At 44.5% G+C, this 25,175-nt stretch overlaps 3 protein-coding genes across 8 annotated transcripts in view; 2 read left to right on the plus strand and 1 right to left on the minus strand.

The window, feature by feature from the left end:
* CPSF3 (cleavage and polyadenylation specific factor 3) overlaps nucleotides 1-9,554 on the minus strand; it is a 33,467-nt gene extending 23,913 nt beyond the window's left edge. Inside the window, exons 1-6 of one of the 4 annotated variants that reach the window (XM_055540983.1) lie at nucleotides 9,343-9,550; nucleotides 8,236-8,410; nucleotides 4,579-4,642; nucleotides 3,061-3,158; nucleotides 2,013-2,141; nucleotides 343-520 (exon numbers count right to left, since the gene is read on the minus strand). In XM_055540983.1, coding sequence (XP_055396958.1) covers nucleotides 343-520; nucleotides 2,013-2,141; nucleotides 3,061-3,158; nucleotides 4,579-4,581 — 408 coding nt within the window. In that variant the 5' untranslated portion in view covers nucleotides 4,582-4,642; nucleotides 8,236-8,410; nucleotides 9,343-9,550. Of the gene's footprint in view, nucleotides 1-342; nucleotides 521-2,012; nucleotides 2,142-3,060; nucleotides 3,159-4,578; nucleotides 4,643-8,217; nucleotides 8,411-9,342 lie in introns of all 4 variants that reach the window. The other 3 variants (XM_055540985.1, XM_055540986.1, XM_055540982.1) reach the window with 3 other exon arrangements.
* LOC129623849 (paraneoplastic antigen Ma6E-like) lies at nucleotides 9,391-13,251 on the plus strand. Its single transcript, XM_055541760.1, has 3 exons — nucleotides 9,391-9,425; nucleotides 9,772-10,637; nucleotides 12,566-13,251. The coding sequence occupies exons 1-2, from the start codon at nucleotides 9,391-9,393 to the stop codon at nucleotides 10,337-10,339; spliced, it is 603 nt and encodes a 200-aa protein (XP_055397735.1). The 3' UTR covers nucleotides 10,340-10,637; nucleotides 12,566-13,251.
* ITGB1BP1 (integrin subunit beta 1 binding protein 1) lies at nucleotides 9,627-24,643 on the plus strand. 3 transcript variants are annotated; one of them, XM_055540988.1, is made up of 8 exons: nucleotides 9,627-9,782; nucleotides 15,745-15,840; nucleotides 16,752-16,906; nucleotides 19,811-19,889; nucleotides 21,205-21,341; nucleotides 23,210-23,302; nucleotides 23,736-23,885; nucleotides 24,383-24,643. In XM_055540988.1, the coding sequence occupies exons 3-8, from the start codon at nucleotides 16,835-16,837 to the stop codon at nucleotides 24,452-24,454; spliced, it is 603 nt and encodes a 200-aa protein (XP_055396963.1). In that variant the 5' UTR covers nucleotides 9,627-9,782; nucleotides 15,745-15,840; nucleotides 16,752-16,834; the 3' UTR covers nucleotides 24,455-24,643. The 3 variants fall into 3 exon arrangements, with proteins under 3 accessions (XP_055396963.1, XP_055396964.1, XP_055396962.1); XM_055540987.1 differs by having other exon boundaries at nucleotides 9,628-9,782; nucleotides 16,803-16,906; XM_055540989.1 differs by lacking the exon at nucleotides 23,736-23,885 and having other exon boundaries at nucleotides 16,803-16,906.
* The last annotated feature ends 532 nt before the right edge of the window (nucleotides 24,644-25,175 follow it).

The following is a 25,175-nucleotide window of genomic DNA, read 5'->3' on the forward strand; positions in this document are numbered from 1 at the left end:
TCAATTATTCAATCTAACTAATGGGAATAATATAATCCCAGAATTTGTCCACAAAGATAACCTTGAGATGTATTCTCAGCATCTTAGAGAAAAAGGGCATGATGATCAGGAAAGAACTCTTTACTTTTTTGAGATGCTTATTGTACTCTTCTCAATCATGGTACAGAAAGTACTAACACAGGGGTAGGAACAATATTTACAAGGCTAAAGTACCAGCTTAATTTTACCTTGTTTCAGTGTTTTCGCACTTTGCTAGCCTTAGGGAATATTCTTTAGTACACTTAGTGGCATAAGCCCTGCACTGATTTCTTATGGGCAGGAAATTCCCAAGCTAGAGTGTACCTTCACGCCCGCGATCTCGATCATGAACATGGCAGCTCCCAGGACATGGCCGGCGTGATAACACCAAAACTTGATTCCTGCAACTTCCTTCACTTCATGAAAATTGATGGTTTCAATTTTGTCCATGCTTTCTTCCAAATCTGTCTCAGTATACAGCATGTCGTCTGCTGATATGTTACTAAATTTTTAAAGATGCCAACACAAAAAAATTAAGGGTAAGATTTTTATAAGTCTTTAAACTCAAAGAAATTGTCTGTGGATGACATAGCCACGTATTTCTTAAAATCATATTGTAGGTGTTATGCTATTTCTAATCTCTTGGACCTTTTGTATATCTTTTTACTCTGCTATTATGAGAAAAATGCTTAGTGTATATAAAGCATGATTTCAAGCAAAGCACACACACTAAATTAAGGCAAAGTACTCTTTAGAATAGCACTTCTCAACCTTTTTTCCTACCCCAACACCTTCTGTGAGATAAAGGCACTCACATACATTGAATCACAGCAGTTTTCCCCACCTGTGATATAAAAAGACTTGTCTAGAAAGTCTAACAAGTTTTCTCTGGAAAATTATGCTAACATACTTTAAAAAAAACAAGAGAGGTTGGGGTTAAGGACACAGTCTGGGGCCAGACTGATTGGATCTGAATTCCAGTTTTGTCTCTTACTGTGACCGTCATGGGTAAATTACTTAACTTCTCTGTGCCTCAGGCTGAAAAGTGAAGTTAAGTGAAAGTGTTAGTTACTCAGTCATGTCTGACTCTTTGCAACCCCATGGACTGCAGCCCATCAGGCTCCTCTGTCCATGGAATTTTCTAGGCAAGAATACTGGAGTAGGTAGCCATGCCCTTCTCCAGTAGATCTTCCCAACCTAGGGATCGAACCTGGGTCTCCTTTATTGCAGGCAGATTCTTTACCATTTGAGCCACCAGAGAAACCCATGCCTGTCTAATCATCTGTAAAATGGGATTCATGCAGAGTCTGCATCACAAGGCTGACATGAAGATGAAAGGAGTTAACATATGTCAAGAACTGAGGACTATGCCTGGCATATGGTGAGCTTTATTTAAGTGTTAACCAGTAAAATCATTATCAAGGATAACTCTTCTATTCTTCTGTATGTTTACAGAATAACAAACTGCATCTTGGCTACCCTAGGAATATACATATGAAACAGTAAGCCTTTGAAGGTTTATCATTTGTGCTATACTTATCACAAGAAGGCTCCAAACTTTCTGGAAAAGGAGCAGATTTTTTCTCTTGTAGCTGGAAAAAGCTTCCCCAGGGAACCTTTTCACTTCAGACAGTCAATTTGCTTTGATCAAATCACCCAAAAAAAGACTTCAATAGATACCACTGTATAATGTATTCTGCTTTAAATTTTAATAAAATTATGAAACTCCATATATAGAATATTGCTATCATACCTTATAACTCACCTAAATTTCAAAGACTTAAAAGGATGCAAAAACTACATAAAACCTTTACACCAAGGAGGTGCTGGGGACACAATACCTATTTGATGAGTTGGTACTGAATGACTACATGAGTGATACCCTTGTGAATAAGAAGAAAACATCTCATTTCAAAACACAAAATGGTCTATATCATCAACTGTATGTATTCGGTAGAACCAAGTGCATGTATAAATCTATTAAGGTAATTTACCTAACTTTGACATAATCTGAAAGAAGCCATCTATAAATAGCTTTTGTAGCATGAGTCATAAATGTTCTTCCTTTGAAACTTGTCTTCTGTAGAAACCAGGGCAAAGCTCCACAGTGATCCAAATGGAAACTTTAAAAAAAAGAAAAAAGAGCTTCTGTCAATTTTTTAAAATATTATATATCATATACTTTAGATACAGAAGAGTTCTATGTAACAATTAGATACTTTCGGAACACCCAGAGTAGGTATGTGCAGAGGGAAGGAATAATGTATTTAGTTCTAACATAAGAAAAACAAAAGTATTTCTCTCAAATATAGCCAAGCCTATTTTCAAAAGTCAAAATTATAACAAGCGCTTTAGTGGTATAAAACCCACTTCATATGGCTTATATGAAACCCATCACGGTTTACATATGAAGTTCCACAGAACAGTGTGAGAACACAGCTGCTCTTCAGTCGCTCAGTCGTGTTCAACTCTTCTCGACCCCACAGACTGAAGCACGGCAGGCTTCCTTCTCCTTCACTATCTTCCTGAGTTTGCTCCAACTCGTGTCTATTGAGTCGATGATGCCATCCAACCATCTCATCCTCTGTCGTCCCCTTCTCCTCCTCCTGCCCTCAATCTTTCCCAGCATCAAGGCCTTGTCCAATGAGTCAGTTCTTTGCCTCAGGTGGCCAAAGTATTGGCGCTTCAGCATCAGTCCTTCCGATGAATATTCAGGCAACACAGCAGCCTCAGGGATATTCCGTGAGAGGGCTTCCTTAGTCTCAAGTTTTACAATGATCAAGGCATATGTTATCTCTTCCCTCCTCCTCATTTACTCTAGATAAGTGAAAGGAAGTTTTCTGTCATAAACTTCTCTCACCTGTGATGACAATATGGCGTGCTGTCTTAGATGTCTGCAATATAATTCCTAGTAGAAAATATTTTTAAAACACTAGAATCTTAAAATCTGGTAAAGAATGATCTTTAAAGTAAAAGTCCTTGAAAAACAATGCCCACAATAAAAAGTAAAACAAAAACAAACAAACAAACAAAAAGCCTTACTGACTAATTAGTAGGAGATCAATCTCAGCTGGGTCAATCAAATCAATATAAGGAAGAGCATCCATTCCTTCCAGGCCAGGATGGATCCCACAGTCCAGCTGAAAGACATGGGAAAGAGATCACAGTCTTCTCCACATTTTATTCAAATTCATTCAACAAATAGACATCATAACTGATCCATCATACCATACACAATCAGGAAAGATTCTATATGTTTGGAATGCAATTCTTATTAAATGGGTAAATACGCTGTTAACAATTCTAACTTCCCAAATTTAAATATAGCTCATATTTAGAGTCACAAGGACACAAAATACAAGAAATGTTCTTTCCAGTTACTTTTTGTAGGCACTCTAATAATGAATGAACTCTTTTGCAAGAACTTTAACATCAGAAATGGCTAGCATTTTTTAAAGTTTATAGATTCACTACTACCAGATGTGACTATCGTGAGAAGGCAACGATTAGAAAAACAGGAAACTTTTCTGATCAGGACAATTTAAGTATTAGAAGACAAATTCTTCAGAACCAGTCATTCCTGAATTATATCCTCATTTGGGAGGGTGTTTCTATCAAATTAATACAGTAAATGATTAAAAAGATTGTGTCTGCCATGTGCCTGTTCTTTTAAGTGGGAGAAGGGGAAGAGTGAGGCCAAAAGACCCTGACGAGCCTCTGCAGTGCCTTCATAATGAGGACCCCAGAGACCACCTCTTCCAGTCCCTCCAGCTCTCAGCTAAGGAAACGGGCTGAGAAGGGGCCTGACTTGCCCAAGGCCAGGCACCCTGGTGCTAAGTTAGGCACCTCAGCTACCAGACCAGGGCCTGGCCTATTGTCCCACTGCACAGGAGGAGGTTGGAGTTCTGCATGTGTTCAGGAGGCCAGTTCCCTGGGGTCTCCCACTGCAGGTGGGGCAGACAGGTTGGCAGACCTTCAGGAATGGAAGAGGGATTTGGAAGACTTTTAGATTAGGAGATCCAGTTGACAGTTTTACAATCTTTAGTTCCTCAGTCTAATATTATGTCAATGCCAAGTGGAAGTAGACTAGTTTTCCACGTTAACATTTTATAGACGCATATACTAACCATGACATTATTCTGGGGGCAAAACAGTTAATTTGCTGAATAGAAAAAACTACTGAACTAGAACAGACCTAACACTCAATGCAGACATAGACATACTGTTAATCTGATTATACTGTGCTTAGTTGCTCAATTCTGTCCAACTTCTTTTGACCCCATGGACTGTAGCTCACCAGGCTCCTCTGTCCATGGGGATCCTCCAGGCAAGAATACTGGAGTGGGTAGCCACTTCTTTCTTCAGGGCATCTTCCTAACCTTGGGACTGAACCCAGGTCTCCTGCATTGCCAGTGGATATTTTACCAGCTGAGTTACCAGGGAAGCCCAAGGATACTCGAGGGGGTTGCCATGCCTTCCTCCAGGGGATCATCCCATCCCAGGGATCGAACCCAGGTCACCCGCACTGCAGGTGGATTCTTTACCATCGGGGCCACTTACCATTATCTTCCTCCCCTTGAACTCCAGAATAATACATGATCTTCCCACTTCCTGCCCAGCTCCACTGTAAACATTCAAAGGAAAAAATAAAAATGATTAAAAAGCCATCAAAATGAAGCCAAATAAATTCAAACTTTTTTTTACAACTTAAACTACGTTCCATCTGATGACATTAACTTGAGACAGATGAGTTCCACAAAATTACAAAGACAGGGAAGAACAGCATCAACTTGGGGAAAAAATGAAAAGTGACCTCTGAGAGGTCAGACCGAGAGGATCAAAGGTTAAATCCAACCTTATGAATGTTAGGGTTAAAATGATGATGTATTTAAAATGTAAACTAGCAGTGACTCCGATGATTTAATAAAACTTTTAGAATTAGCACTTAAGTAAAAACCCATAAGCAGTTAAAAACTCTTTCAAGATGATAATACACATTTACCAAATAGCTTAAATTTAAATATTCATACATGTGAATCTCATTCCTTTTTCCTGCTACTTTGTTATTTCACTTAAAACAAATTTCCTTTCTTCAGAATAAACAGCCTTTCTTTCCAATTATCACAAGGCTTTAAGCCTCACCAGTCTAACCCCTCGCCTTCTTTGATGCCTTATCCCAACCATTCTAGCTTGTGATTCAACCACTTATTTAACGTCAAGCAGTTTTTTGGGGTTTTTTGGCTGCACTGTGGGGTGCGTGGGATTTTAGTTCCCTGACCAGGGATTGAACCTAGGACTACAGCTTCTGTAGTCCTAGGTTCCTGTGGTCTACAGGCCTACAGGTTTGAAAGTGCTAAATCTTAGCCACTGGGCTGCCAGGGAACTCCCTCAAGCAGTTTCTATTTGCCAAGCAGTGTAGATAAGCACCTAGCATATGGAAAGGCCTAATACCAGGACCCTGGCTCCAAGAATGGATAGGCTACAGGACTGACATGAGATGGACGCATCCTCAGACCGAGATCCTACTTCAGAGCAGGATGCAAAGAAAACCAGACGACCACCGTGAGCCCCTGGCCTGCCACTTTAACTGGCCCTCTGCCCTCCCTCTTGAGTGTCCCTCCAGTTTTTGGTGCAGTTTTTCCTACAGTTGTTGATATAGTAACTATTTCAAACTTTCTCCTCTTTCCTAAATTTTCCCATGCTCTATCCTACTCGAGTCATGGGCTTTCTTTGTATCAAAAAATTACATAGTTTGTTGGTTCCCTCAACTTGCCAACCCCACTCACATTTCTCTCTTCTTCCACTTCTCCTGGAACAGAGAATAGACCTCTCTCTGTAAGGCTAACCTTTTCACCATGGTTCTACACTCTGCCCACTCCCTCTCTCCCTCTGAGGTACTGACCCCTGCTACATCACTGGCTTTCCCCTTACTATCCTCTTTGACATCTGCATTTAAGCATCCCAGTCATCCTTGTCCCCAAATGAAAATCCCTTAATTCTAATCTCTAGTCTCCCTGTCCGCTTACTAAATGTTGCATATTTTGAATTCTGGCTTTTTACCAACCATCCCTCTGAAACTCTCCCTGCAAAACAGCTCTTTGTTGCTAAGTGCAGAGAGCCCTTCTCAGTTCCTATCTCAGTCTTCTCCAGGCAGCACGTCATCTTATTCCCTCTCTGAGCCTGGTTTCTTTGACTTCATGCTCTCACCCTGTCCTGCTGGTTTCCCCTAGTTTCCTTCATGCAGCTGCCTCTACCCATCTTTCAAAAGCTGTTATTCCAAGGGTTCTCTCCTTGGCTCCTTTTTCAGTCTTTCTGATCTTCATCCTCACATTATTAATACATTAAGTGAAGTCGCTCAGTCGTGTCCAACTCTTTGCGACCCCATGTACTGTAGCCTACCAGGCTCCTCTGTCCATGGGATTTTCCAGGCAATAGTACTGGGGTGGATTGCTATTTCCTTCTCCAGCGGATATTCCTGACCCAGGGATTGAAGCCACGTCTCCTGCATTATAGGCAGACACTACACCACCCAGACAGGCCACCCAGGAAGTCCTACAGTTAACACATGAGACTTCCAATTCTCTATTTGTAGTCCAGATTCAGGTATTTGTTCTCCCGAATCCCAGACTTCTAACAGTCACCTGGTTTTGGTCTCTCTTGGGATATCTCACAGGCGCCTAACATTCAAATATGCCAAACAAGTTTGTACTTCAAGTCCCTAGCCCGTGCTCTTCTTTCTGGAACACTCTGCCCTGATATTGACATATTGGCTCCTGTGTATCATTTGAGTCTCAGTTCAAATGTCACCGCATTTGCCCTTCAGACCACTATATTGTAACACTTATTACTACATGATGTCATTATATCTACTTGTTTATGGCTTATTTCTCACTATTAAAATGAAAGCTCCATAATAGCATAGATGTCTATTTCATTCACTGCTATATAGTAAGGTGCCTGACATGCAATAAATCTCAAGAAAAACCTATTGAATGAGTAAAAACTCCCAAATTAGGAAACTTGGGAACATTACATTAAGTTAAAGAAGCCAGTTTCAAAAGATTACATGTTGCAACCCATTTATATGAAATGTCCAAAACAGGGTAATCTGCAGAGACAGAAAGGAGATTAACGGTGGCCGAGGGCTGGGCAATTGGAGGGCAATGATACAGGGTTTCTTTCTGGAATGATGAAAATGTCCTGACAGTGGTGATAGTTGTAAAACTGTATAGGTTAAACACTGTCTAACTGTACACTTTAAATGAGTGTGCTGATGTGATTTCAATCTCAATAAGGCTGTTATAAAACAATTTAAAACTCCCAAACTGACTCCAGACCTGCCCCATCTTGGGTACTCCTGGAGTGAGTAACAAACACCACCACTTACCAGTTATCCTACCTGGGAACTGGAGTCATCCTAACTCTCCTCTCTGCCTGGCCTTCCCTTCCACATCTGCCCCTTCTAACATATCTGATCACTGACAAAGCTCTAAAGCTTTCACTTCTTTACTCTCAGGTCTCTCTTTCCAACCCACTGCTGCTCATTTCACTCATTTCAAGGTCTCACTGCTTATCACTTGGTTTGTTTCAATCTCATCCTACTGGATTCTCTCCACTTGATTCACATTTTTTTTTTGGCCACACCACGTGGCATGAGGGATCTTAGTTCCCCGACCAGGGATCAAACCTGCATTCCCTGCAGTGGCAGCTCAGAGTCTTAACCCCTGGACCACCAGGGAAGTCCCTTAATACACCTTTAATTCATCTGTGCCACTGCTGCCAGAAGCATCTTTGGTCTTCCTAAAGCATAATTTCCACCACATCCTATCCTTGCTTAAGACCCTTCCTTGGCTCCCTATAACTGGCGATAAAGACTCCAAATCCTTAGTATGTATGTATACAAGGTCCTTCATAAGCTGGACTCTGAAAGCCTCTACCGTCTCATCTGTTATCTTTTAGCTGCACCCACAGGGAGACTGGCCACAAAGAGACCTCTCATTTTCACATGTGCCACTTCCTCAGCCTGGAACATCCCTGCCCCCATGTTTTGGCTGTCTTTAATTTGTAGTCAATCTCTAGGACTCAGTTCAGTGTCCTAATTCCCAGGATGCAGGACGGCACTGTCTTCTCACTGGAAATCCACTCTGCATGCTCTCAGGGCCTGACTGCAATGCCTGTGTGTCCTCTTACAGTACTCACCATTCACTGAGCACCTACCAGGAGCTCTGCTCTGCACAGTTAAGTGCTGCTCGACTATTTCCACAGGAGGAAGTGGGTTCAGTGAGGCTGTTGTTCTAGTAATCGCTGGAGTACGGACTGGATTTCAGGTCTGACTCCAAAGCAATTGGCTGCTATTATTCCAAACTCTCTCTCCAGCACTTTTCATTTGGCACTGCAATTCCCATCAAAAGGGTGAATTCAGTTAACTCAGCCCTGTCTTATTTGTATCCCGAGTGCCTAGTGTGCTGCTTGACACTCGCTCAGTTTGCTGAACACAAGAAGAGATGATAGGTGCGAAGCGAGCGGCGGGCAAACTTGTGTTCCATCCCCAGTAGGTGCTCAAGGAGTTATTGAATGAACAAGTGAAGGAGATACTTTCTACCTTTGGAAAGATGCACGTGTTCACTTGGTGCTAACTCATGTCTAACAATAAACGTGTTTGTGGATTCAAACTATGCAGTTAGGCAAGTTCTCATTTCTTTAAGCAGCATTCCAGGTCCATAAGGTGCTTCTCTGACAGAAGGCCATTTCCAATGAAAGACAAGGCCTCTCACGGTCAATCAGCGACTGAGATACTGTCCTAACACTTCTGCCTTTTCACCTCTTCCACTTTCTACCTTCCCTAGTCCCGGAGAGTGTGAGCTCTGAATGGAACTCACAAGTTCCCTAATGTATTTCCCCTTTCACATTTCGGCAAATATGAGTCCTGGAGGTTAATAAGGCACAAGTTTAGTTCTTCCTCGCGCTGTCACAGCCTTATCCAGGTTATCATCTGACTCTGCCATCCTCAGCATCCCTGGTTCCCTCACGAGTCGCCCCTCTTGGGCGTATACGAAAGCGCCCTGCGGTCCCACCATAGGCCCTCGCCCCCCAAACCCAACATCCTATCCTCCCTTGAGACTGAAGAAAAAGCAAAATCCTATTCAAGCTAGCAGGCCCCTTCCGATTCACAGTTTATCAAACCGCTGCAGCGCAGAGGCCTGGCTCGGGCCAGGAGCTGGCTGCCGAGGCAAGCGGCCCTGGGGCGGGGGGCGACTGAGGCCAACCATCGGGTTCCCCTCCTCGCCTCACAGTCACGGCTTCAGTCCCTCTCAGGTCCCTTACAGGGGTCGGATCAGCAGCTGGTCACTCTCCTCTGCAGGAATCGCGGACATGTCAGAAGTCCAAACGGGAATGAGGAACAACAGGCCGCAGGAGTCTTTCTAAACTAGAAGAAAAGACACAGAGACCCTAAGAAGGAAGAACCACCCCCGCTACATCCCACGAGAGCACAACTTCCGGCATCTAGGCGCCCGCGACACTAGTTCCTCCCTTCGACTTCCGGTCGCAGAGCCCAACTCGCAAGGCTCCTCCCAGCCCAGGCTTCCGGGGACCTGGGGCGGGATCCGGACTGCGCCTGCGCGAGGCTTCGGGGGCGGGCCCTGGTGGGCGGGGCTCGGGGGCCCGGAAGAGCTGGCGCTGGAATTAGGAGCGTAGGGGCCGCCGCGGCTCCTCCGGCTGCCCCGGCGGTGGGTGTCTGACGCCTGAGCGCAGACCACGCGGAGGTGAGAGCCCGGCCGTCGCCGCGCTCGGGCCGAGCGTGGTCAGGGACGAGGGCCCCGAGGGTGGCGCCGGCGGGGAGGCCAGCGCCGCGGGGCGGATGGGTGGTGCCGCCGTCTCCGCAGGGACCCGCCTTCCACGGGCCCCGGGTCCCGGGGGCAGCGCCAGGCGGGCGGCGGGGGCCGCTCAGCGGGCCTGGGCCTGCGGGTGGAGGCAGGGTCCTGGGACTGCGGCCCCGGTGACGACGGGTGTGGCGTCTGGCCGGGTCCTGTCGGAAGGCGATGGGGTGCGAACACCCGCGGGGCTGTTCCCCGCGCCCGGCCGTGATCTGAGCTCAGGGCGACGAAGAGCGGCCTTTTTTTGTGCGGGATCTTGTCGGTTTCTCCGCTCGCTGGGGTTTTCCCCGCAACGCGGGGCCGGGGCTGTGTCTGTCTGTTGTGCAGCGCACCAGCACGTGGCAGGCGGTCACGACGGCGACGAATACCTGGGGAGCTGGGTGGAGTCTGCGAGGAACTTTGGCGGCAGCTCTACCGAGGCTCCAGATTTGGCCTTAATCATGTGAGAGTTGGATCACAAAGAAAGCTGAGCGCGGAAGAATCGATGCTTTTGAACTGTGGAGAAGACTTGAGAGTCCCTTGGACTACAAGGAGATCCAACCAGTCAATCTTAAAGGAAATCAGCACTGAATATTAATTGGAAGGACTGATGTTGAAGCTGAAACTCCAATACTTTGGCGATGTGAAGAACTGACCCATTGGAAAAGACCCTGATGCTGGGAAAGATTGAAGGCGAGAGGAGAAGGTGACGACTGAGGATGAGATGGTTGGATGGCGTCACTGACTCAATGGACATGAGTTTGCGTAAGCTCCGGGAAGTTGGTGATGGACAGGGAGACCTGGTGTATTGCAGTCCATAGGGTCATAGAGTCAGACACGACTAAGTGATTGAACCAAACTGATTATTAGCCTTGTGGCCTTGGGCAAGCTGCTTAATAAACTTAGAGCTTTGGCTGCCTCATTTGAAAGGGGCTGTAATATTGCAACCTTGCTGGTAAGAAGAGAGGGTCAGAGATACTGTATATACAGCATAAGGACATATATATATATATATATATATATATATATATCACCCACCCCTTTGGTGGTGATCAAATTGCCAACTTCCATTGGCATCATATATATATATATATATATATATATATATATATATAGCATTATTTGTCGCTCGGTAGTGTCTGACTCTGTTGTGACTCCATGGACATTGGGCTTCCCAGGTGGTGTTGGTGATAAAGAACCTGCCTGCCAATGCATGAGATGTAAGAGACAGCAGTTAGATCCCTGGGGCAGGAAGATCCCCTGGAGAAAGTAATGGCAACCCACTCCAGTATTCTTGCCTGGAGAATCCCATGGATGGAGGCACCGGGTGGGCTACAGTCCTTGGGATCACAAAGAGCTGGACACGACTGAGCTACTGAGCATGGACTGTTAGCCCTCCAGGCTCCTCTGTCCATGGGATTTCCCAGGTAAAAATACTGGAGTGGGTTGCCATTGCTTTCTCCAGGGGATCTTCCCCACCCAGGGATCGACCCCCGGGCTCCTGCATTGGCAGGAGGATTCTTTACTGTTGAGCCACCGGGGAAACACACACACACACACACATACATATACATCTAGATACCTCTATGTATGTATGTATATGGCAGTGAGCACTGGGCAGCAAATGGTAGGTATTCATTATGTGGAAGTTGTCATCTGGGTATTATCTCACAAGAAAGTTCTCTAGTTGGCTAGCATGGCCTCTGTCAGGCTGTGCCAGGCATCAGGTATACAGAGATGACCTAGCCCTGGTCTTTGATGCACTCACAGTTCTGAGATAGTTACAAGTGGTCAGTAGCCGACTCATGCTAAGATCAAGATGTGGAGGACCATCCCTTAGCCCAACTTGGAGGCTTTCTAGAAGAAGTTTGAACTGAGTCTTGACAGGTGACCGAAGTTAGCAGATTAAGTAGAAGGTGGAAGGGTATTGTAGGCAGAGGGAACAGCAGGAGCAAAGTGTGGAAACAGGGAGCATAATGCATGCTGAGAACCTCAAGCAGCTGTGCATTCTTTACATATTAGGTGAGTGTGAAGCTGATTGTGGAAGACGAGACTGGAGAGGTCGATGTGAGCCATGTCATGCAGGACCAACTGCTTGTCCTGGCAAAGAACCTTAACTTCAGGCTTTGAGGAGCCAGTGAAAGATTTTAAGTTGGTTACATGGCATCTGACTTGAGTTTTAAAGAAATCATTTTAGCTGGAGCTTGGTGATAGATTTGAAATGGCAAGAAGTCCAGCTAGGACTGATACCAACCAGTGGTCTTAGCCTTCCCTAATCAATAGAAATTGATAAGAGTCCAGTCAAGAAATTCAGGCAGAGCTTGGCCAGAGGGTAGGGGTGTGTCTAGGGGTCAGGCAGGAGGGGTGGCTTTAGGTGGTTTGCCCACCCCTTTGGTGGTGATCAAATTGCCAACTTCTTTTGGCATCATCAAAAAAGCAAAAGAGTTCCAGAAAAACATCTGCTTTATTAACTACTCCAAAGCCTTTGACTGTGGATCACAGCAAACTGTGGAAAATTCTTAAAGAGATGGGAATACCAGACTGTCTTATCTGCTTCCTGATAAATCTGTATGCAGGTCAAGAAGCAACAGTTAGAACCAGACATGAAACAACAGACTGGTTCCAAATCGGGAAAGGAATACCTCAAGGTAGTCCTTGCTTATTGTCACCTTGCTTATTTAACTTCTATGCAGAGTACATCGTGTGAAATGCCGGGCTGGATAAAGCACAAGCTGGAATCAAGATTGCAAGGAGAAATATCAGTAACTTCAGATATGCAGATGACACCATCCTTATGGCAGAAAGTGAAGAGGAACTTAAACGCCTCTTGATGAAAATGAAAGAGGAGAGTGAAAAAGCTGGCTTAAAACTCAACATTCAAAAAACAAAGATCATGGCATCCAGCCCCATCACTTCATGGCCAGTAGATGGGGAAACAATGGAAACAGTGAGACTTCTCTGCTTGGGCTCCAGAATCACTGCAGACAGTGACTGCAGCCATGAAATTAAAAGACACTTGCTCCTTGGAAGGACTGATTTTGAAGTTGAAACTCTAATACTTTGGCCACCTGACTTACTTGAAAAGACCCTGATGCTGGGAAAGATTTCAGGCAGGAGGAGAAAGGGACGCAGAGAATGAGATGGTTGGATGGCATCACCAACTCTATGGACATGAGTTTGAGCAAGCTCTGGGAGTTGGAGACAGACAGGAAAGCCTGGTGTGCTGCGATTCATGGGATCGCAAAGAGTCGGACACGTCTGATCAACTGAACTGAACTGAACTGAACTTGGTGGTGAGTGCAGGAGGCGTGTGCAGTACCCTGTTTTTGCTCTTCAGAAGTGGTAGTTGGGTTTTTGGTCTTTTTATGCCTTGTCCAGAATTTGCCCCAACTGCATGTGTATTGTTGTTATTGAGTTGCTAAGTTGTGTTCTACTCTTTGTGACCCCATGGACTGCAGCACGCTAGGCTTCCCATCCTCCATTATCTCTCAGAGTTTGCTCAGATTCATGTCCGTTGAGTCAGTGATGCTATCTTACTGTCTTCATCCTCGGCTGCCCCCTTCTTTTGCTTTCAATCTTTCCTAGTATCAGTCTTTTCCAATGAGTCAGCTCTTTGCATCAGATTACCAAAGTATTGGTGCTTCAACATCAGTCTTTCCAGTGAATATTCAGGTTTGATTCCCTTTAGAATTGACTGGTTTGATTTCTTTGCTGTCCAGGAGATTCTCAAGCGTCTTCTCCAACACCACAATTCAAAAGCATCAATTCTTCAGCACTCAGCATTCTTTATGATCCAACTGTCACATCTATACATGACTACTGGAAAAATCATAGCTTTGACTATATGGACCTTTGTCTGCAAAGCCATGTCTCTGCTCTTTAATATGCTGTCTAGGTTTGTCATAGCTTTTCCTCCAAGATATTTGCATGCAAGCACATGGTTATTTTTAGTTCCATATAGTTTCTTCATATTTTGTTGCTCAAGGAGGCATTTGTCCAGATGCAGGCATTGCAGCAAAGGGTCCCAGGACCCAACCTGTCTCAGGACAGGGTCCCTCTCCCTTGAAATGTCTCCTGGAGGCTGGTGAATTCCTTAAATTGCATTCCAGACTTTGTGCATTTTTTATGGGTTAAGGATCTATCACTTTCATCAGATAATGAAAAAGTATTTCTGTGTAACCATAGTCTAGAACAATGCAGGCCCTGTTTGATTCATGAATGGTATAATCTACAGATGGTAGAATCACTGCATCTTGGGTTTAACTGGATGTGGGGCTGGAGAACAGTGAGGGGTCTGTGGTTTCCCACTTTATACTAGAAATAATGTAATTTACTGAAAGGGAGAGGAGAGGAGCAGGTGTGGAGGGGAAGATGGCTTCTGCTTTAGGCATTTCTGCCTTTGATGAGTCTGTGCAACATCCAAGTAGCAGTATCTTTGGCCTCATTTTTATGCATGAATAATTCAGAGATGAGAATGATTTGCTTAATTAAGAACATGCATCAGAATAGTGGCAGTTATCAAAGGCTTTCATAAGTGCTTTTCCCCTACAGCTCTTAGACTAATGATGAAAAAAGAAAGTCTTAAGGAGTTGCCAAGGCCTTATAATGGAGTGACTTTTGAATCATTCTAGTATTCTAGGGGTTTGAATAGATGCTTTGGGAATCCATAACAATACTATCAAATTTTAAAAAATCATTAAAATTTATATATATATATATATATATATATAGACTTGAAAGATTATGGTACTTTATGCTGCTAGGGTTACCCAGTTTTGGGCAGACCTTAGAATAAGGCTCTCTTGCCTTCTCTAACGGAAAGGTATCCTGCAATGGCGAAGCTCTCGTCAGCAACAGATTTATCCAACAAGTCACCCACCAAAGCTTTCTCAGTAGTCTCCCTCTTTTTACTCTTACGCTCTGTAGCTAGTTCCCTACCCAGCAGCCAGTCATCTTTCTAAAACAGAAATTTGATCATACCACCTGATTGCTCTTTGAAACCTTCCAGAGACTTCCTGTGAAAGCCAGAATAAAACCCCAGCTTCTGCTGTGGCCTGCGAGGTGCTCTGTGGCTCTGCCTCGCCTGTCCCAGTCCCTCTGCCTCCTGTTCCTGGTCATCCTGGTGTCTCACTGGCCCTCGCGTCAGCTGGCGTCCCTCAGGACCTCTGCACTTGCTGTGTGCTCCACTCACGGTGCTGCTTCTCCACATCATGTCTGCTCCTGCTTCTCTCAGGTCTTAGCTGTCACCTCCTCAGAACGTCTTTTTTTCTATCTCACAGTCACCCCTTCCTTTGATCACTATCTCCTTAACTTGCTTTAGTTCTCCTTAGAGCAATTATTATTTCCAAATAACGTGTTTGATACTTGGTTTTCATGTTGGTCTGGCTGCTCCCTGTAAAAATGAGCCCCCTGGACTTCCCCGGTGGTCCAGGGGTTAGGGCTCCATGCTTCCAGTGCAGGGGGCACGGGTTTGATTCCTGGTGAGGGAACTAAGGTCCCACACTGAAAAAATAAAGTTAATTTAAAATAAATAAAAATAAGCCCCCTGAGGTCAGAGACTTATCTGTCTTATTCATTGGTGTAGTCCCAGCACCTGGTAGGGGCTCGCTGGCCACTGAGGAAAGAAAGAATGAATGAATGAATGAATGAGTTGGGTGTTCTTGCTACTCCACAAATGAAGCAAAAATATAGAAATAAATTGGATGATGGGGCTGATCAAAATGCTTGGGCTCAGGAGTCAAGTCTAAGGTCAGATGCTTGTGAATGGACTTGGTGGGGGGGGTTGGGGAGGGGAGTATCTCCAGATTCACTGGGAGAAACTGTTCATTGGAGCGGGACAGTCACTGATTTACTCATTCTTTTCCTTCATCAGGTATCCTGTTTTTCTGTCAAGAACTGACCGAAGCTATCTTTGCAGACCACTGTCTGTGGAACCTTTGAAGACGGTAGAATAGCATTCGATTCTGCAGTAAGCAGACCCCCTTTCTCTCTGTAGAATCAGTCTTTAGTAAACATTTGTTAGTTTCTCGAATCATACATTCTCCTGAAAGATGGGTCACAGTTCCCTCCTCTGTGAAACGTGGATTCTAACCTCCTTTCTGTAAACGCCTTTGGGGGTTGGGGGCAGAGCCCAGCGGGATACAGGATGCAGACAGACCCTCAGAGAACACTTGGAGCAGACTCCAGGTGTTTCCAGAAGCTGTTAGGATTGAGTGAGACAGTGTGAAAGCACTTGAACTATGAAACATTTCTCTGGCCAGTTCATCTTTGTTCAAGTATAATATGCTTGCTCCTATGAAGTGGGAAAGGAGAAATAGTTCATTAAAGATCTACATAAGGCTGACTCTGGAATATTTACGGTCACCTCCTTCCTGGCCTTACTGGAATGAGGCGAGAGGTAGCACCTGACATTACTGTCATGTCTGCCTTTCCCTAAACACAGTTTGCGACTTTAAGAAAAATGCACCAAACCCCAGAGGCGTCAGTGCTTTCAGTTCTTGGCCCTGCTGTTTACAGAACAGCAAGTGGAGACGGTAACTGATCTCAGAATCTTGCTTGATAAACTAATATGTCACATATTTTACTAACGTCTGGGCTTGATTAAAGAGAAGGCAGGCACTTGACTATTTTGAGACTATTTGACAGGTGTCTGGTACCTCTGATTGGTGCTTTTCACGCTTCTAGAGACGACAAAAAGGTTCCTACCTTTCAGGTTCACTGGGTTAAAACTTGGTTATTCAAGAAGAGTATAAGAATGAAATAGTATCCAAATTTTGTGGGTTGGCAGGGAATATTTATTTTTTAAGGAAAAGAAGTATACCAGGGAACTGGGAGGAATTGATGATGATGATTTAATTTTATTCCTATTACGTTGTAAAGGGATTTAAAGTCGCTTCTCTCCATATATCTAAACAACGCTTGCTCTCCCAGAGGCGCGCCTGCAGATCAAGCTATGGGGGAAGATGTTTCGGAAAGGCAAAAAGCGCCACAGCAGTAGCAGCTCCCAGAGCAGTGAGATCAGTACCAAGAGCAAGGTAGGCGGTGCCGCGGAGACTGCGGTCAAAGCAGTGAGAACTGCTTCTTCTGAGCCATGCTGCATGAAAGGTACTAAGTGTGGCAGACCTGCTGATAGTCTTCAAACTGGAGGTTTTTACATTCCTTTTTTTGCACAAGATACATCCTGCATTTGATTTAATTTTATTTTGCTTTGGTAGATTTTTCTGAAGTCCTTAAATCTACTAATGTAGATGAATTGGGACCTGTGAGAGGTCTCATTGAAACACTGGTCAAGGAAATTGACAGGCAATCAAGGAAATGCCAGGCGGTCAAGGAACTGGATGTCTTGAATTCTAGGGCTTGACTTGTGTGTCTGTCATTATAATTCTGTGTCCACCACAGGGAGTAAGTTGGAGAGTGAGGCAAATGTGCTGATTTGAGTGTTCAGGGCCCTCAGAGTCCCGAGTCCTGGCCCACTGGACTAGGACTAGAAAACTGAAACTGAAGTCGCTCAGTTGTATCTGACTCTTTGCAGCCCCGTGGACTGTAGCCTGTCAGGCTCCTCCATCCAGGGAATTCTCCAGGCAAGAATACTGGAGTGGGTTGCCATTTCCTTCTCCAGGGTTATCTTTCCGACACAGGGATCGAACCCGGGTCTCCTGCATTGCAGGCAGATTCTTTACTGTCTGAGCCACCAGGGAAGCCCCCAGGACTAGAAAGCCTTTTTAAAATCATTCTTCACCTTTGTGAGCTCCCAATTGTGAAAGGTGTCTGTGCCCAGAACCTGGACTGGGCGAGGCAGGTGGCAGGAGAGGAGCCCAAGGCCCAGAACCTCCAGGGGGTGCCTCTTGCCAGCCTGGGGGCAGCGCCCTGGGTGAGGATAGCCACACTCAGGGAAGAACACGACACCACTGCCCTGCAGGAATTTCCGTCAGGCGGGAGGGCTGAGCTCTCAGCATGTAGCCGAAACCATGGAAACCTGACATTTTTGGAGACCTGTGCAGTCTGGGAATGGGACAACTATGTTTTTCTTTAAGGCATCTAAATTACTGAAGCTCGTAGAGAATCGCCTCGCTGTTACCTCAGCATGAGGCCGGTAGGCTTGAACTGGGTCCAGTTTCCTGTTTTCTAGTTCAGACAATGGAGAAGGGGAGATGCACGGACCTGCTGCTGGCCGAGTCGGACCAGAGCTCATGTGCTGATTCAAGGACCTGCCACCCCGGCAGGGTGGGGGGTGCTGGGGGGATGCAGAAAGACCCGTGCTCCTGAGTGAGGTCTTACCCCCAAGTGACGGGGAGTCTCGTGTGGCTTCTATGCAGGCCTGTGACTGTTAGACGTGTGCTCTAGGATGAAGTAAGCGTCTGCTCTTGTCATTCAGAACCAGGGGAGATAGGCCAGTTTCTCCCTTCCCTTCCTCCTTGCTCAGGGGGTCGCTAGGTTCTGGCCTTCTCCTGTGTATGCGGGTAACTGAAAGCACAAAAGCTCACTCTGTTACTCCCTTCCCAGAAGGCAGCCTGACTCTGTAACAGCATCTTAATTCCAGGTCCCCTTCCTTCACTCTTTGAATATTCAGGTTTTTTCCAGGTTGTCAGAACCACACAAACGTGTTAATGACCCTCTCTGTGCATACAGCTCTGCTCTTGTTTGAAAATGAAAGTCACTCAGTCGTGTCCGACTCTGTGACCCCATGGACTATACAGTCCATGGAATTCTCCAGGCCAGAATACTGGAGCAGGTAGCCTTTCCCTTCTCCAGGGGATCTTCCCAACCCACGGATCGAACCCAGGTCTCCCGCATTGCGGGAGGATTCTTTACTATCTGAGCCACCAGGGAAGCCCAACGTGATGATGACCCTCTCTATGCATATAGCTCTGCTCTTGTTTGAGATTCCCATAAATGCAATTATTAAGAAAGGGAAGAAATAAAATTGAAGACTTGATACATTTTTACATTCATCTTTATTCACTTCTTAAACATGAAAATTTGACTGTACTTTTAAAATGTAATTTTGATTTGAAGCATAAAAAAGTGATTTTTTTTTTTTTTTTTTTTTTGGCCAAGCCGTGCAGCTTGTGGGATCTTAGTTCCCCAACCAGGGATCAACTCTTGGCCCCGGCAGTAAAAGTGCTGAGTCCTAACCCCTGGACAACCAGGGAATTCCCAAAAAGTGATTTTTTTTTAAATCAAAGGTTTTTACTTATTTCTAAAAAATTAAGCACACTGAGAATATGATTCTGTAGAACAAACTACACTGACACGTATGATTATCTGAATTTTGCTGAACAGTTTCATTGGTTTTTCTTTGTAATTCACATCATAGTTATTCTCTGGTCTGCCGCTCCACTGTGTTTACCTGCTGGGGCCAGGTAGTAGTTGGAGGCATTGTGATACTGGGGTGAGGGTCAGGAGACATGGGGTTGAGATCTGGGGTGACTAGACGTAACCTTGGGTAAATCACTTCACTGCTCTGCATCTCTCTACTCATTTACTAAACAGGAGAACACTCCCTGCCTGCATTCTGCACAGAGTGGATTCTGTAGAATCCACTTGGGTTCTGTAGAAATAATGTGAAAGTGAAGTATAGATTTTCACATGCGATGTGAAATCTCAAGTCTCAATATGATGTAAATATCAACTATCTTATAAGGCTATAGAGGTAATGGCTTTAATTTAAACTGAAAGTGTTGATCCCAGACTTATTATTGTGTTATGGGAAGAGCAGTTGAGATTATGGTGGGTTTTTTTTGAAGTTTGCTATGGAATTTGTCTTCAAAAGAATCTGTCACAGTCGATCTGCATGAATAACTGACCTGATTTTATATGTGTTAATTCAGTGATAGTAAAAAAGTCATTTGAATGTTTGGTAAAAAACTTGAAAGAAGATAGTGCTTCTAATTATGTTTAAAACGTTTGTGTGTGTGTGTTTGATTGTTATTTCTCAGTCTGTAGACTCCAGCCTTGGGGGGCTCTCACGGTCCAGCACGGTGGCAAGCCTCGACACCGATTCCACCAAGAGCTCAGGTATGGACGGAGGTGGGGTCATTTATCATCTCGGGCTTTTAACTGAAGTTCACTTGGTTTTACCAGAGTGGACAAGGAGTTCTTGAGTATCTGGGGTTTTCTTTCTCTGCTCTGTCATTTTTGATAAGAGTTCAGAAATGGCCCAGGATCTGGTGGAAGGAGGGTTGGGGTGAGGAATGGGTAGTGAAAGCCACGGGAGCAAACTGCTCGTAATGGTTGTGGAGCGAAATTATGTGTGGCTACTTGGTAGTGACAGTTTAGAAGTATTAGAATAGCTTTGTTAAGAAGTAGGCTGGCGGAGGGTGAATTATTTTGGAGTTACATTGTTTGCGGGGGATAGAACAATGTCCTGTTGATTAAAAAGACTAAGGAGCCTTGTACCCAGAGATGTACCAGCTCGCTAACATCAGGAGCACACGGTTATAAGCAGGGGTCTGCCACTGGCCCTTGGAAACATTTATGCAGCCTCCTGAAAGAAACAGCTCTCTAGAAATCAGAAGGTGGCTTCCGACCCACCTGTTAGCTGGTGTCTAATTGGAAACCTACTACATTCATTTTGTTACACAAAATCCTTCTTCTTTTGGGATCACAGACAACTCAGTCCATGCAAGGTGGTGAGAGCAGGAGAGGTGTAAAAGGGGATATGGTAGCATAAGGTCTATTGTCTTTATCCAGGTGCTTTGAAATATTAAAAATGTGGGCATCTTTGTATTACATAAACATGATCTAAGAATGACCATTGTATTCCCTTACTATGTCAGATGTTGTAAATCCTTTGTGGTACCTTCTACTGGCTAGACTTTATGGCACATGGAGTTCTTCACCTGTTACCATCTGGTCCTGTCTGGCATTACTTCATCTACACTGGGGGAAAGAATGGGTCTTTTCTGGCTGAATGGGAAAGGTAGATCAGGTTTCCTGAATCAGGAAAGAAAGTTAAAGTTCCCATGGGAAAGTGGGAGAAGAAACCAAAAAAATAATCAAATGTCATATGCATTATAAAGGTGCTCAGTCATTGTCAAGTTGACATTTTAGTTTTTCTTTTTGATGAAGTGAAGGCTATTAATACTTAATTTATTCCTACTGAGATTTTATACATTTAGTACATTGTGAGTCACTGAGGGAAAGGTTAGTGAAAATTCAAGTTCTTTCCCATTACATCAGAAAGTTTGCATTTAAAAATTTTTAATTTTTATTAAAGGTTTAGTTCTAATGATACAGTCGATTTCCTGTGTGGGGAGGGGTTAAAGATACCCTGTAACGCAGCTGTTTCTTTTGAAGTCTTACTCTTAAACGATTTTTCCTTCACCTTTAGGACAAAGCAACAACAATTCAGACACCTGTGCAGAATTTCGAATAAAGTATGTTGGTGCCATTGAGAAACTGAAACTCTCAGAGGGGAAAAGTCTCGAAGGGCCACTGGACCTGATAAATTATATAGATGTTGCTCAGGTAAAAAAAAAAAAAAGAAAAAAACAATTTTCTCAGATTTTGGGGTGAATTCGTGGCTTTGGAGACAGATGCCACTCTTCTAGTCTCTTCACTGCTTCTCCTGAAGCCACGCTTTTATCACTGTTAAGATGTCACTGAGCGCGGTGGTCAGAGGAGGGACCTGGAGACCGAGTCACGGAGGAACACAGGGACTTAGTTCCTCCCTTCAAACAGTGGTTTTTTACTCTTTCTGGGGCCGACTGAGGATGTCTCTTTGTTTAAACGGGGAGCTGAGCGCAGTGAGCGAGTGCACACCACAGGCTTAGCTTTAGAGCACTCTGGCAAGTCTTAACTGTGTCTCCATGGAACTGTTTTCAGTTATTTGAATGAGCAATCTCATTCATGGTGTTGAACTCCCATCTCTCTGTATTCATACCCTGTCTCCAGCAAGGATTGAGGTGAGGTGGGTTTCGAAAATATATCCTGGCTGAGAAAATAAAAGAATAAATTCATCAAGAAAGAAAATTCAGAGTGAAAATGAAGACAAAAGTGTCAGGTGTGTGCATCAAGTATTGTGAGGTCGGTACTCTTAGCAGTGAAGGGAGTGGATAAGCTGGAAGCCTGACTCTGGCCACAGTCAGTTGCTCCCCGAGTCTCTAGAAGATGGAACTGCCATCTTTGTGTTCATGAACAAAGGGATGTTACTGCAATGGGAAGGTTCCCTTACCAAATTTGTAGCATGTCAGTCACTCTTAAGATCATGTAGTCTCTTAACACACGGAGGTGAGCTCGGTTCATATGCTGTTCATGTCCTCCTGAAGGAAGTCTCCTCTGTCTGAGGGGAAATCAGCCAGTCTAATCTGCCGTTGACCAGGCAACTAACACAATTTTCCCAGCATTTTACTTTGGAATCTATAAAGTCATTCCAGCATTGTGTAAGCAACAACTAATAGTCTCCTGAAAGTTTGCTAATAGCGCTCCCCCCGCCCCCCCCCCCACAAAGTACACGAGGATTATTTTCACACTGACGGACTGCTCAGTCTCTCACAGCACTGTAGAACTGGGCTTGTCAGAACTTCACGACTGACAGTAGCATTGCTGTGGGTTCTTGGAGTTGCTTTACCCTGTGTGTGAGGTGATAGGCATGAGGGTGTGCTTGCGTGTGAGGACTCAAGAACTAAGGTCGGTGGACACAGCTCATGACTGTAATTTCTTCAGTGCAGGCAAACGGTTCCACAAAAATGTCGACCATGTGGAACATCTACTGATGGTTGACAGTATCGTATTTATTCTAGAGAAGGCAAGTCAGGCACACTAAGCAGATAAAATGTGATAATCTGCTAGGAAAACCATCAGGCATTATCTGCTGTCTTCCTTGTTTCTGAAGAGCTCAAAGTACTGATGGATGTTTTCAAGAGCTGAAAAACCATTTGTCAAGCTGTATTTATTCGCCCAAAGCCCTGGGACACTGGGATAACCAGATATATCATCACCTGCATAGGATATAAACTGTTCGAGAGTGGTTCCTACAGCATGTTTCCTATTATTTAATGTGCTGTTACGGTAAACTTTGAAAAAGGAGCCTTACATTTTTCTAGTGTAAATATATAAGCCCACTGGTATCTGTGAGGAGTGTCAATTTACAAACAAGAACCATGGAGCACATGGATCTCAGTTCTGGTCAAATTTGTGGACTTCTTACTTAAAAAAAAAAAAAAAAGGTGAGGGGGTATTTCTTCTGCCTCTTTGGAGAGAAGAGGGCTGGGCTGTTGTGTGCCCTACATTCTTTAAAGGGTTTGGGTTTGCGATGGCCAGATGCTAAAGTTGACTAATCAGAATCAAGAAGGAAACATGATTTTTTAAAATGTAATTTTTTTTTTACTTTAAAGCAAGATGGAAAGTTGCCCTTTGTTCCTCTGGAGGAAGAATTTATTATGGGAGTTTCCAAGTACGGTATAAAAGTGTCTACATCAGATCAGTATGTAAGTAATTTAATTAAAGGGGAAAATGGGTTTTACGTGTTGGGGAGTTCAGACCAGGAATCACAGCACAGGGCCCAAGCCCACCCCACCCCCGTCCCACCCCACACCCACGGCTGGTCCATCATGCATTTTCAGCTTAGGACCCCACGCCAATTCAGAGCAGCTGCCAGCTAGGTGTAGAAAACAGGGCCGTGAATTTAGATTGTCTCAGTTTTCTTAGAACTTACGTAGGGAGGCATGATTCTAAAGGCAAATGGGCCCCTAACCAAGCTCACCGGAATGTCCCTTTTGGTGAAAAACCTATAAAAACTGTGTTCAGCCAGATAGATCCATGGATGGATACATACTGTTTAAAGCCTCACGGTAAATTCTGCAGTGGAAAATGTGGACATGTGAAGAAATAGCACGGTTCTTCTTCCCCTGACCTCTGCAGGACGTTCTGCATCGGCACGCTCTGTATTTAATCATCCGGATGGTGTGTTATGATGATGGTCTCGGGGCAGGAAAGAGCTTACTGGCTCTGAAGACCACAGATGCAAACAACCAAGAATACAGCCTGTGGGTTTACCAGTGCAACAGCCTGGTAAGGTTTTCAGTCTCCTTGGTTACTAGTCTCGTTCATCAGACCAAGTGGTGAAACCATATTATTTAGATTTTTCAAAGGCAGGAGAGATGCTGTCTGCCACGTTGTCTGATACTTGGCATAACGGAAATGCATGTATCAGACAGCAGGTCAGCCAGCGACCAGCCTGCTGCAGGCTGTGAGCCGTTAGCCCAGAACCAGCACTCATGCCTCTTGAGGGAATGCAAAGCAGGTGAGCAGAAGGGGTGTGTCGTCCACCAGCAGCCCCACTTTCCTGCACCTCGTAGTCCTGACTCGTGAGGGTCCCTCCCAATGGCCGTGGGTCCTGTGTTACCGCATGCAGTTACTAAAGGGGCCCAGGAAGTGGTGACCCAGGCAGGCCGTGTCCTGGATGTCCCAACGCTGGCGGTTTGTAGGTTTAGGACAGGTATTAGGAGGGTCTGATCTAGTTGGGGAACAGACTTACTATTTCTTTTACTGTATCTTCACTTATGTAGGAGCAAGCACAAGCAATCTGCAAAGTTTTATCCACTGCTTTCGACTCTGTATTGACTTCTGAGAAACCTTGAATTCTGCAGTCAAGGAGGAAGTAAGCTTCATGTTCAGCTGTTTTCTCAATAGTTTGTTTCCAGTCTACAGTGTTGAACTGTTACAGAAATATGAGTGATCTTTTGCTCTCCATTTTCTGAAGAAAATGCAAGTGTATGAAATACCAGTCATTTGTTTTTCTAGTAAAATGTGTCTTATTTAACAGCGAATTAGCTCATTGAAGTTACCTACCTACTGGAACTAAAAGAGCAACATCATTTGTTGCTTTTAGACACAAATAAGCCTAATGACTTGTATGTGTTACAGAAGCACCCTCGGTGAGTAATGAACATGGGGAACTTTCTGAGGGAGACCTAGGTCACCTGTCCTGCAGCACTGGCTGGCGATGCAGTCCCACCAGCTCAGAGCTCTAATCAGGCAGAGGTCTGGTCCAGGGCCCACAAATCATGTTGGTTTGAAACAGTGATCCTGTCAACTCAAGTCACAAAAAGGGAAACTTTAAAAGGTGTATTGTCAGGATAACCTGTTAGCAAACCACAATATAAACTACAGTAATTATTTTGGAAAACCCTCAAAGATTACTGATCATGTTAGAAGTCATACACTGTGAAGAATTTCATGTTCAGTAAACTAGTGTATTTTTTTTTTTTTTAAAGACTTTTTATATACAGTGCTTTACTAAAGACTAAAAGGGGCTTCCCAGGTGGCGCTAGTGGTAAAGAACTTGCCTGCCAATTAAGG

The sequence above is a fragment of the Bubalus kerabau genome, chromosome 11 (genome assembly GCF_029407905.1).
Source record: "Bubalus kerabau isolate K-KA32 ecotype Philippines breed swamp buffalo chromosome 11, PCC_UOA_SB_1v2, whole genome shotgun sequence".
Classification (NCBI taxonomy): domain Eukaryota; kingdom Metazoa; phylum Chordata; class Mammalia; order Artiodactyla; family Bovidae; genus Bubalus; species Bubalus kerabau.